This window comes from Dipodomys ordii, unplaced genomic scaffold, assembly GCF_000151885.1.
Source record: "Dipodomys ordii isolate 6190 unplaced genomic scaffold, Dord_2.0 Scaffold15, whole genome shotgun sequence".
In the NCBI taxonomy this organism is placed as follows: domain Eukaryota; kingdom Metazoa; phylum Chordata; class Mammalia; order Rodentia; family Heteromyidae; genus Dipodomys; species Dipodomys ordii.
The window spans coordinates 17,067,210-17,079,463 of record NW_012267231.1 but is presented as its reverse complement, the minus strand read 5'-3'; the positions used below and the strand labels follow the sequence as shown (position 1 = coordinate 17,079,463).

General features: G+C 41.4%; 1 protein-coding gene across 1 annotated transcript in view; it reads right to left on the bottom strand.

Annotated features, from left to right (window-relative positions):
* Window positions 1-12,254, bottom strand: part of Scaper (S-phase cyclin A-associated protein in the ER) — a 226,799-nt gene that overhangs the window by 155,962 nt on the left and 58,583 nt on the right. Inside the window, exon 20 of the mRNA XM_013012177.1 lies at window positions 3,406-3,542. Coding sequence (XP_012867631.1) covers window positions 3,406-3,542 — 137 coding nt within the window. The remainder of the gene's footprint in view (window positions 1-3,405; window positions 3,543-12,254) is intronic.

Here is a 12,254-nt window from a genome sequence, read left to right as displayed (position 1 = left end):
ATTTTGCTCCTCAGATCTCATAATTTCTGTGGTCCTATTTGAGAGTTTATTGATTTTTCTGCCTATTCAAATCTACTTTTGCATTTCTCCAATGAGTTTATTTCTGCTCTTGTTCTTTTCAGCTACAGAATTTGGTTGTTTCTTCTTAGGTTTTCGATGTCTTTATTTCGATTTTCATTTTATTCAGACTTTTTTGGTCTCTTCCACATCACCCTTCAGTTCTTTGAGCAGCTCTAAGATAGTTGTTTTAAATTATTTGTCTACTAGATCTACTATTGGGTCATTTCAAGGACAGTTTTCATTGATTCAATATTTTCTTCTCCATGTTCCACACTTACTTACTCATTTATGCCTTCTGAAGCTTTTTTTTTCATTGAAAATTAAGCATTTGAGTCTAATATTGTGGCAAAACAGACTTTCTACCACACCAGTGTTGCTTTTTTTCCTTTTTATTTGTTCTGGTTTGTTGTGGCCATTGTTTTGATTATTATATTGCCTCTGAACTAACAAGTGACCTGACATGAAGTTCAGTCTTCTCCATTTTTTGCTAAACCCTTCCAATTTTTCACACACAAGAGATTTGTAAGGTTTTAGTCTTCAATGCCTGGCTCTCCAAGTGGCACTTTCCCTTAGTTTTTTCACTCAAGACTGGTACTCTACCACTTGAGCCACAGCTCTACTTCTGGCTTTGTGGTGGTTAACTGAAAATAAGAAACTCATGGATGGGCTGGGAAGGTGGCTCAGTGGTAGAGCGCTTGCCTTGCATGCATGAGGCCCTGGGTTCGATTCTTCAGCACCACATAAGCAGAAAAAAAAGCTGGAAGTGGCGCTGTGGCTCAAGTGGTAGAGTGCTAGCCTTGAGCTGAAGAGCTGAGGGATAGTGCCCAGGCCCAGAGTTCAGGCCCACGACCGGACCGCCCCCGCCCCCCCCAAAAAAAAGAAACTCATGGACTTTCCTGCCCAGGCTGACTTAGAACTGCAATCCTCAGATCTCAATCTAAGTAGCTAGGATTACAGGCATAAGCCACCTAGCACCCAGCTAGTTGTCAATTTTTAAATGTACTGTTAGATGATTCAGCCACCATGGGAGGGACTTGCAATGACTAGAGGCCGTGCAGTAATGACTGTGTGCCTCTTTGCCTCCACTGAACCAATTATCATCAGTGCTCTAGAGCATAAAATCATATATTTAAGATATTTATTTACAAAAAAAGGTATTTATTTACATGTCACTTAATAAACTATACGTTTTTTTTGGGGGGGGTCTGGTTGTGGGGCCTGAACTCAGGGCCTGGGTTCAGCTCTTCAGCTCAAGGCTAGCGCTCTACCACTTGAGCCACAGCGCCACTTCCGGCTTTTTTCTTTTTGCTTATGTGGTGCTGAGGAATCGAACCCAGGGCCTCATATATTGCAAGGCAAGCACGCTACCACTGAGCCACCTTCCCAGCCCTAAACTATATGTTTTGAAAAAGTTAATAAGCATAAGTATATATGCATAAAACTCAGGCAAAATTATAAGCAGAACTATAGGCATTTTTCTATGTGTGTTTTAAAGATTTTCTGTAATATACAAACACTACCTATATGAAGAAATCAGGCCCTTTGCTCACATTTACATGAGAACAAAACCAGAAGGAGGTGAGACAGGCACGTGTGTGGACAGATGGGAGGAGGGCCCTCTTGGAAGAGGACTATACTGTACATGTTCCGAGGGTACTGAGAAGCGGCATGCTCTGACATGTACGTTCACAGGCTCCCTCTGGCAGGAGTACTTAGGCAAGGGCAGAAAACAGGAGCTCGTCAGAGGACAGCCATAGCAACTCACGGGAGAGATGATAAAAAGGACAGTCCGGGGTTAGGGGAAGGTATTACAACTTTTTAAAAAGATAGGTTCTGAGGACATCTTAGACAAACCAAACATTACTGACAATGAAGATTAAATGTGAGGTAAAGGAGAAAGGGAAACATCAGGATGACTTAGGGTTTTGTCTTGGCAATTCAAATACTCATTTAACTGAAATGCAGAAGACTGGGATGAGGTCAGGTTTGGGGTGAGGATAGGAGAGAGTAAGTTTATTTTGGACAAACTGAATCTGAGTGAAACTGAAGGTATGGATGGGTAGTCATCAGCAAGGAGAAGGAATGTGACGCCACGGGATTGGATGAGCTCAGCAAGGGAATAAGAAGGTAAAGAAGAAACCCAAAGAACAGCTTCAAAGGCATTTGAGTGTCTAGAGGTCAGCAAGTTCTTAACAGACTCTAGAGTGACGGCCAATAATATTCCAGAGTAACCTGTGAAACTATCATCAGAAAGCTGGAGTGACTTCAGAGACTAAAATCAAACTGGGTGCTGGTGACTCCAACCTGCAATTCCAGCTACTCAAGAGGCTGAGACCTGGAGGATGGAGGTTCAAAGTCCATGAGAACAACCTCCAATTAGCCAATAAAAGCCAGACTGGAGGCCTGGTTCAAGCAGTACAGCCTCAGACATGTACAAGCAAGTTGAATAGGCCTACGGTTCTGAGTTTAAGCCCCCTACTGGCAAGAAAACCCCCACCAAACTAGACTAAAACTAAAATCAATACGACTCTTTAAAAATTCCTTGCATAAAGGAGCACAGATTCCACAGGATACAATAGACACCTTGGCAGATCACAACCGGGACACAGAAACCACAGAGAGACAACTGTATCAGTCACCATGGTTCAAGTCCAAAGCTCCTCCATATTTGAGATATTGAAAGTATAAGGACAGGTTTAGAATGCTCCCCCACATAAAACCAAGGACTACCTACTAAGGAAGAACTGTATTTGCATCCTCCAGTGAGCCCCTTGGTCAGCAGATGCTGCTCAGAGCTTGTGAAGTAATGTACTACACGGCAGCCTGATGTGCACGTGTCGCTCTGGAGGCTGATGATAAACTACAGGTCTGACAACTCACTTTCCATTTCAAGATATTTCTTGAACTTTTCCTTGTTGTGACAGGTGACCAAATTGATTAAACCCAGCCAAGGGGTTTGACACGACAGCCAACAGACTTCTATTTGTTGATTGCTATTGATTTTCTTTGATACTTCATTTAAAAATCAATAGGTGGAAAGAAAAATAGGCTTGGTTTACACATACTCAAATACACTATTGTATGCCGGTGAAGGCACAAGTTTGGCACAGCTCTGGCATCCAATTATAAGAAGAGCTCTTAACAGGTGAACACAAGGGCTTTAGATCGATACGGTTTTCTGTCTCAATCAAAGAAAGTGGCTATAAATTAGGCTCATCAGTGTTATTTCCAAGGCTTTCTGGAAGCAAACAACCTTAAACTATTTTTGTCTTCCTTAGATTAACATTAAAGGATCTACCATGAGAAGATTCCATTTGATTTCATTCTTACAAATGTTTAAGGTACCTGGAATTCATCCGGGCTTTTATCTTTTTGGCTTTTTTTCTGTTTTTCTGCCGCTCTTCCCCATCTTTCAAAGACTCTGGTGGAGCTGTACTTTCAACCACAATGTCAACAACATACTTCTTCAAGGAAAGATGCTCCTGCAAGATAGACCAATTAAATAATGGTATTTTCCCACAATACAAGACTGCTACCAACTAACAAATAGACCAGATTAAATGCAGGAAGCTACAAGTCATCTCTATTCAAACACTGGTTCCCCAAAGGGCTTTGAAAACGGTCCAAGGAATGGTCTCACTTGACATTTTCCTTGATTTGTCAAGCCTTTGCAAAATGTCAACTGGGCTAAATTTTGAGACTAACATGGACATTATCCCTGACCATAACATGAGTGGAAGAGGAATGTTTAAATACACACATGATACCATAATACCACGCAATTAGCCAAGTGCTATGAGAGTTTAAAGGGAAGAGAAAATTGTTCTCTTGGGTGGTGAGGAGGGAGGTCCTCAAGAAGGTAGAACTCTGATCTTTTTTCTTTTTCTTTTTTTTTCTGGTGTTGGTCCTGGGATTCAAATTCGAGGCCTGGATGCTGTCCCTGAGATTTTGTGCTCAAGGCTAGTTCTCTATCACTTTGAGACACAGTGCCATTTCCAGATTTTTCATAGTTCACTGAAGAATCTCATGAACTTTCCTATCCAGGCTAGCTTTGAACCACAATCTTCAGAACTTAGCCTCCTGTGTATCTAGAGGATTACAGGCATGATCCACTGGCCCCCAGCTTCTGTCTGCTAACTCTTGAAGGATGGATAGAATCTGGACACACATCTACTGGCTGTGTGTGTGTGTGTGTGTGTGTGTGTGTGTGTGTGAGAGAGAGAGAGAGAGAGAAAGAGAAAGAGAGAAAGAGAGAGAGAGAGAATGTGTGTGTGTGTGTTTAAGCCAAGGGTAAGAGGGCCAGAAAGAGAAATAAGATAGTTCCAGAAAACAGATCTCAGAGATGAGAAAGTGGCAAATCTGTCTGATCTGGCTGGAGCACTGGAGGTCTGACCCACTTCTGTCTCCATCTGTCTTGGAGCTTTTGCGGCCAGTTACTCTAATCGCTCCATTTCATACACTTGACTACTCTGCCCTTCTTCTCCTTTCACACCCACAGGGTGAAGTCTCAACCCTAAATCTAGCTCTCCATCTATTCGAAGCTTCTCTCTGGGCCGATTAGCAGAGCCATACTTACCCAGCATGCAACTGCTCTGCTCGAAGTCTGTGAGGCTCACAGCCACTCAACTCCCAGGCCATCCACAGGCCTGCTAGGCAGTCCATTCCCTCCCCTCCTCACGTCCCCAACCCTCAGCCAAAGTCTATCCTTATTTTCATGAGGAAGCAGCATTATACACAAGAAAACTTGCACACATGGTCAGGGCCAAAATACTTTGCCCTTCTCCTACTAATGTCACATGAACACCATGTCCTGTCTAGGGTCAAGTCCTCTAAAGGCATGGAGTACCATCTCTTCTCCCCTCCACATTGAGGCAGCTGTGAATTTCTCCTTTGTGGCAATGTGAAAAGAAGCCTTTCAGAACAGGTGCTGGAGGCTCATATCTACCATCCTAATTACTGAGGAGGCTGAGATCTGAGGATCAAGGTTGGAAGCCAGCCTGGGGAAAATAAGTCCAAAAGTCTCTCATCTCCAATGAACCAGCAAAAGCCAGCCAGAGGTAGAGCTGTAGCTCAAGCAGTAGAGTACCGGCCTTGAGGATAAAAGGGAGAGCTCTCAGGCCATGAGTTCAAGCCCCAGTACTGGCCAAGAACAAATGAAAGAAGGAAGGAAGGAAAGAAGGAGAGGGGGAGGGGGAAGGAGGGGAGGGGAAAGAGAGGGGGAGAAAGAAAGAAAGAAGGAAGAAGAGAGAGAGAGGGGAGGGAAGGAGGGAGGGTAGGGGGAAGGGAGGGAAGGGAAGGAAGGAAGGAGAAAATGGAGGAAGGAAAGGAGGGAAGAAATGAAAAAAGAAAGAGAAGGAAGAAAGGAAGAGTAAAATAGAAAAAGAAAGCAAGAAAGAAAAAGGGAGAAATGGAGAAAGGAAGGACTTTCATACTAGGAATTCTGAGTGAGCACTAATGGAGGGGCTATTTTACCCAGATATAGATCGGCATATGAAGGAGTAGAAATTAGGAGAGCCATTATTTCAGGCCAAGCAAGTGTGAAGCCTAAAGAAGACTGTGGCAGGAAACCAGACTGCCTCTCAGAAATGTGGCTCAAGTGGTAGCATTCTAGCCTAGCACGGCCTAGCAAGCAAGCATGCCCTGAGTTCAAAACCCAGTATCCCAGTATTACCTTGCTCCTCCCCTCCCCCAAATGATCAGATATTACAAAATTGATGAATAGAAGGATGTTAAACTATCAAAGGGAGAAAATGCTGATATCCAAAGCATACTACTAATATTTGAGGAGGTTTGTTTAAATTCCGATGCTCAGAAGCTCCTGTTTCATATAAATTAAATCTTTAGTTACCCAATGGTGTTTAATGCCCTATCCTTTGAGTTTTGGCTTAAGTTCTGCTTTTAGCACAAAAATCTGCCAACTGCATAAGTACATCTTTGTTTTAGAAATTAGATTGTACTTCTTAAGACTATTTTCTTAAACAGCTGGACATTTTGTTATTAAGTAAATATGACCTGTAAGTTCTTTGTCAGAATGTTTTAAATTATATGTTTAAATGCATTAGTGATCCATAATTAGTTTTACAAAAATACATTTTGTTATACTATTTAAAAAAAAAAAGAAATTGCAGTGAACTATGACTGAAGAAATCCTTAAGACAAGTCTACAAACTCAGCCTGAGGGATTTCTCTGGGCTTCTGCACCCTACCTAGCAAAACACAGATTAGACAATAAGTTCAAAAGTCCTCCTTTTCTAATATTTTAAGTACCAATGTAACAAGCTCAAAAGTTAACTAATGATGACTAATTCCAATCTAGTTTTTAAGTCCTAACTGTGATTTCTTAGTTAAAAAAAACACTGTTATAATATAAATTACTAATAATATACATATATAAGGAAATGAATACCTATACAGATATGATCTCATCAAAGTTTACACCCTTCTTATTCTCTTAATTACCTTTTATAGCATACTAGACCAATGCTCTGGCCTTTCTAATATGATTTATTACATTAAATGAAATAATTCATACTAAGGTTCTGACCTTGATATTCTACCAGACTCTTCCTAAATGCTCCTGTATTTCCTTACGTTTAAAGAGAGACATGAAAATATTGAGCTAGAAATAGGTTCATGATCTTCAGGAAACACTAAAAAAAAAAAAAAGGATAAGAATGAAAATACAAATGACATAGGACTTTATTAAACTCCTATTTTTAGAATGGTTTCAAATGTTGCCTTAAAACAAACATTTTATAAGATGATACAAAAAAAATCTATTTCCAACTGCTTCAACATATTCACACATAGAACTAAGAATTTTCAAGGATGTTATTCTTTATAGATCAAAAGGACTTAAGTGTCTGCTTTGAAAAGAAGGACCAAAACTTCACTGCAATAATAGATTTTTTTTCTGAAACCAGTCGTGTCTTTTGATAGAAATTCATCATGCTTTAAAGGCTCATTTCCTTTTCTTTTTTTCCTTGGTGTAGGGCTTGAACTACTGGGCCTAGGTGCTGTCCCCAGCTCTTCAGTTCAAGGTGAGTGCTCTACCATTTGAGCCACAGTGCCACTTCCAGTTTTCTGGTGGTTTATTGGAGATAAGAGTCTCACAGACTTTCCTGCCCAGCCTGGCTTTGAACAGTGATCCTCAGATCTCAGCCTCCTCAGTAGCTAGGATGACAGGCATGAGCCACCAGCACCCTGCTAAGACTCATTTCTCTACAACCAAAAGTCCCCCCCACCCACCCAAGACCAGGGTGGATGTCAAGTTACTAATCTAAATAGACAAGGGAATGATGAAAAAAGAATTTCCCTCTTTGGAAAAACATTTGTCTTCCAACTAGCCTGGGCAAAAAGTTGATGAAATACCCATGTTAACCAATGGCTGGGTGTGGTGGTACATGCCTGTCATTCATGGCAGAGAGGGAAAAATAAATAGGAGAATGAAGGTCTGGCAGCCCCAGACAAAAGTGAGACACCACTATCTCAAAATTAACCAGGACAAAAAGGGCTAGAGAGTATGGCCTAATTGAGAAGTCAGCTGACTAGTAAATACAAAGCTTTGTGTTCAAATCCTACTACTGTCCCAAAAAGTACACCTGAGAAAGTCTGAAATACAATTTCTTTTCTCAAAAGAATGCCCTTTTTAACAGCACCATTTTGAAAAATTAAAATATAAATGGCAATGACAACTCCTTAAACTAGATAGGCTATTTTAATTATAAAAAAGATGAAACTCTCTTAGGGTCTACTCCTACAGATGTAGAATACACTTATGGTTTTCTCAATTACAATCTATGTATTATGTGAAGGGACAGCAAGAGAAAGGAAGCTAATGAAATACTACAAAAAAGACACCACATGCGAGGCCATCTTCTGATCAGGACGACCATCCACCGTCTGTCCCTCTGTCACTCCCGACAATTACAAATAGTCTATCAGTTTGCTGGTAGGTGAAGACAAATGGGGCAAAGCCTTCTTTTGCAGATTCTTCTATTTGTTCTGATCTAATCTGAGCTTTAATGGATGACTCAAGATAGACCCAGAGTTCAACTATCTTATTAATTTATCATGCTGGGGAGGGTGAAAAAAGGCTGAGTTCAATACTGCAACCTGGAATGTTCAGCAGTGCTAAACTAAGTATCACTGTGAAATGGCTCAGCAAGTACTCAACTAAGTCTCAACATGGAATGGCTCAGTGGTACTGAACCAAGTCACATTGTGAAATGGCTCAGTGGAACTGAACTAAGTCTTATCAGCAGTACTGAACTATGTCTCATTGTGAAAGATGTTTTCCCCAAATGCTCAGACTTCAAACACACAAACCGGGATTGCTATCAGCTTCATCTTTAAAATCATTTTGATAAAAGAGTAACACTAATACCACATTTCACAGACAACATTGTCCTTTCGATCAAGAGAAGGGGGAGTAGGATTATCAGAGCCATACCTCTTCTTCTTTTTTTTTTGGATCCAGTAATGGGGCCTGAACTCTGGGCCTGGGCACTGTCCCTCAGCTCTTCAGCTCAAGGCTAGTGCTTTACCACTTGAGCCACAGTGCCACTTCCGGCTTTTTTCTGCTTATGTGGTACTGAGGAATCGAACCCAGGGCCTCTGCATGCAAGGCAAGCACTTTACCACTGAGCCAACTTCCCAGCCCGCCATACCTCTTTTTGATAAAGGCTTCCAAAGCTTTGGAGAGGGAAGACCCACAGGGAGGGGGCCTAAAGGAGGCAGCAGTTTCAGATCATATTTAATGCAGTAGACAAGTTTTCCCTTGAAATATGTTGCTGTTTGAGTGTTTAAGAGAAAGACGTGCAAAAATGCAATACATAGGATAGAAAGAAAAAGGATTTTAGAAAAACATACACGAACATTGGACACAGGACAGGTTGGAATGGCTTCAGTAACACCAAGACAAGGGAGGTTTTCATAGCAAGACTGTGACCAAGACAAAAAAGGTCATCTCATGGTAATAAAGCCACTGACTGACCTAGAAGACATGGCCATCATCAACATTCTTATGAACCTGACACTGGCTGCTAAAAACATGAAACAATTAGCAGAACGAGTCAGCAGATTCTAACAGATCCGCTGTTAATCAAAGACTCAAAACATCTCAGGAAAACTGCGAGGAGGAGACAGAAAATCAGCAAGGTCTCTAGACGAGGAAACTCATCTATAAGTTAATGAATACTTTTCATGTCTTGTACATAGTGATGGGTTTCTGAGTATATGCATATACTAATGCTTATTACATGACATAAATTAATAGCTTAAAAGTGCAAGTTCAGGTATAACAGCTACAACTCCTTAATAACAAAAATAATAAAATGATATTTCTAATTCTTTTTTTATTGTGAAAATACTGTACAGAGGGGTTACAATTACATGGGCAAGATAATGAATACATCTCCTATCAAGCATTGTAGGCTCCTCTTTTTGTTTCCCCTTCCCATCCCTTCCCATTCCCCCTCCCACACACACACAATAAAGTTGTAAAGTTCGTTTACAACGTAACAACTTGTCCATCTCATTGTTGCAATGGGTCCACTTGTATCCCTATTTAATATTTCTAATTATTTAAATGAAATTCCCCAATTTTTTTGGGTCAGTTATGGGGCTTGAACTCTGGGCCTGGGTGCTACCCCTGAGCTCTTCGGCTCAAGGTGAGTACTCTACCACTTGAGCCACAGCACTACTTCCAGTTTTCTGGTAGTTAATTGGAGACAAGAATCTCGTGGACTTTTCTGCCCAGGCTGGCTTGAACCATTATCCTCAGATCTCAGCTTCCTGAGTAGCTAAGATTACAGACATGAGCCACTGGCATCCCAGCTGCAAAAATTTTTTTTACAGTAAGGCCCACACTGCACTGAAGAATAACATTGTATGATATATTACAGTACTGTAATATACCATATCCATGTAAAAAAAAATCATGCACTAAACCAGATGCTTTAAGACTACAATAAAAACAAAATGCAGCTGGGCACTGGTTGCTCACACCTGTAATCCTAGCTACTCACAAAGCTGAGATCTGAGGATCCAAGTTCAAAGCCAGCTTGGACAGGAAAGTCCATGAGACTTATTTCAATTAACCATCAAAGAACCAGAAGTGAAGCTGTCTCTCAAGTGGTAGAGAATCAGTGCCAAGCCCTGAGGTTCAAGCTCCAGAACTGGCACAGACACACAGAGACACACACAGATACTCACACACACACAAATCCAGATACAAGCTGTTTATGAGATATTTTTATTATATTATATATTATTATTATTATTATAAACTTTTATAAGAGTGTCCAGCTTGGCACTAGTGGCTGATGCCTGTAATCCTAATTAATCCTAGCTAATTAAGAGGCTGAGATCTGAGGATCATGGTTCGAAGCCAGCCGGGGCAGGACACACCGTAAGACTCTTATCTCCAATAAACTACTCAAAAAAGCCCCAAGTGGCTCCAGAGGTAGTGCTCTCACCTTGAGCAAAAGAAACTCAAGGACAGTGCCCAGGCCCAGAGTTTAAGCCCTAGGGACCTTAAAAAAAAAAGCCAAGTTCCAGAACTGACTGCCTGTCTATCTAATACCATTTTGAATTCTAAATTTTACAGCTGACTTAACAAGTGAAAAAATCTGTGAAGCTACCCATGCCTTTGTTCTGTTTCGGGTCATTTTTACTTCTTTAATTTTTGCCAGTCCTAGGGCTTGAACTCAGGGCCTGGGCCCTGTCCCTCAGCTTTTTTCATTTAAGGTTGGTGCTCTACCACTTGAGCCACATCTCCACTTCCAGTCTGTGAGACTCTGATCTCACTCTGATCTGACTTTCCTGTTTACTGGCTCCAAACCATAGTCCTCCGATCTCAGCCTCTTTAGTATTTGGGATTGCAGGTGTGAACCATTAGTACCCAGCTTTCATTGAGTTTTCTTAAATATCTTTATTTTTATTCAAGTTACCTATACATATAATTTAAATAATAAAACAGAAACAGTTTCATACCGATTTCTCCATCTTCTTTCCCTAGTTCAGAGGCAGCAAGTTTAGCTGATTATCTTGTCTTTTTTCTGTATTATTTATTTTATTTGTTTTGTTTTTGGGGTCCTGTCGTGGGGCCTGAACTCTGGGCCTGGGCGCTGTCCCTCAGCTCTTCAGCTCAAGGCGAGCGCTCTACCACTTGAGCTACAGCGCTACTTCTGGCTTTTTTCTTTTTGCTTATGTGGTGCTGAGGAATCGAACCCAGGGCCTCAAGCATGCAAGGCAAGTGCTCTACCACTGAGCCACCTTCCCAGCCCCCTTTTTCAGTTCTCTTATCTACTGAGCTCACAGCAGGCAACATCAAGACTCAGCTCTACTTTCTACACTTGGTCCCATCACTCACATGCTATATCACATGTTTGTTCAAAATACAAAAAAGTGTTATCATAAACTGGTAGAGTGCCTGATTAGCAAGCCCTGAGTTCAGGCCCAGTATCATCAAAAACAAAGTAAAAAGCTAGCTGCAGTGGTGGATGCCTGTGGTCTCAGTTGGGAGGAGGTGGTAGACAGGTGATAGAAGTTGCCCCTATCCAAAGAGTAACTAGAGGAATGGGACTGGGGTTCAAACAACACAGCACCTGTCTAGCACCTGCAAGGCCAGAGTTCAACCTCCAGTTCAAATAAACAAACAAACAAATAAATGGTATAAGCTCCTCAAGTGTATTTGTTATCTACTTGTTAGTAATAAAGCAAGTCTTTAGAAAAGATTCAGAGTAAGGCCCAGTAGTACACATCTGTGATCCCAGCTACCTGGAAGGTGGAGTTAGCAAGATCCCAATTGGAGTCTAGCCCAGTAAAAGTGAGAGACCCTATCTGAAAAATAAGCCAAAAGGCAAAAAGGCTGAGAGTGTGGCACAAGTGCTAGAGTGACTGCCTAGCATGTGCCAGGTCCTAGGTTGAATCTCCTGTACAGCAAAAACAAAAAACAAAAACAAGGGTGCTGTGCCTTATGCCTATAATCCTAGATATTCTGGAGACTGAGATCTGAGGACTGTGGTTCAAGACCAGAGGGGCAGCAAAGTCCATGAGACTCTTACCTCCAATTAACTACCCTAAAAAATCTAGAAGTGGGGGGCTGGGAAGATGGCTCAGTGGTAGAGCGCTTGCCTTGCATGCCTGAGGCCCTGGGTTCGATTCCTCAGCACCACATAAGCAAAAAGAAA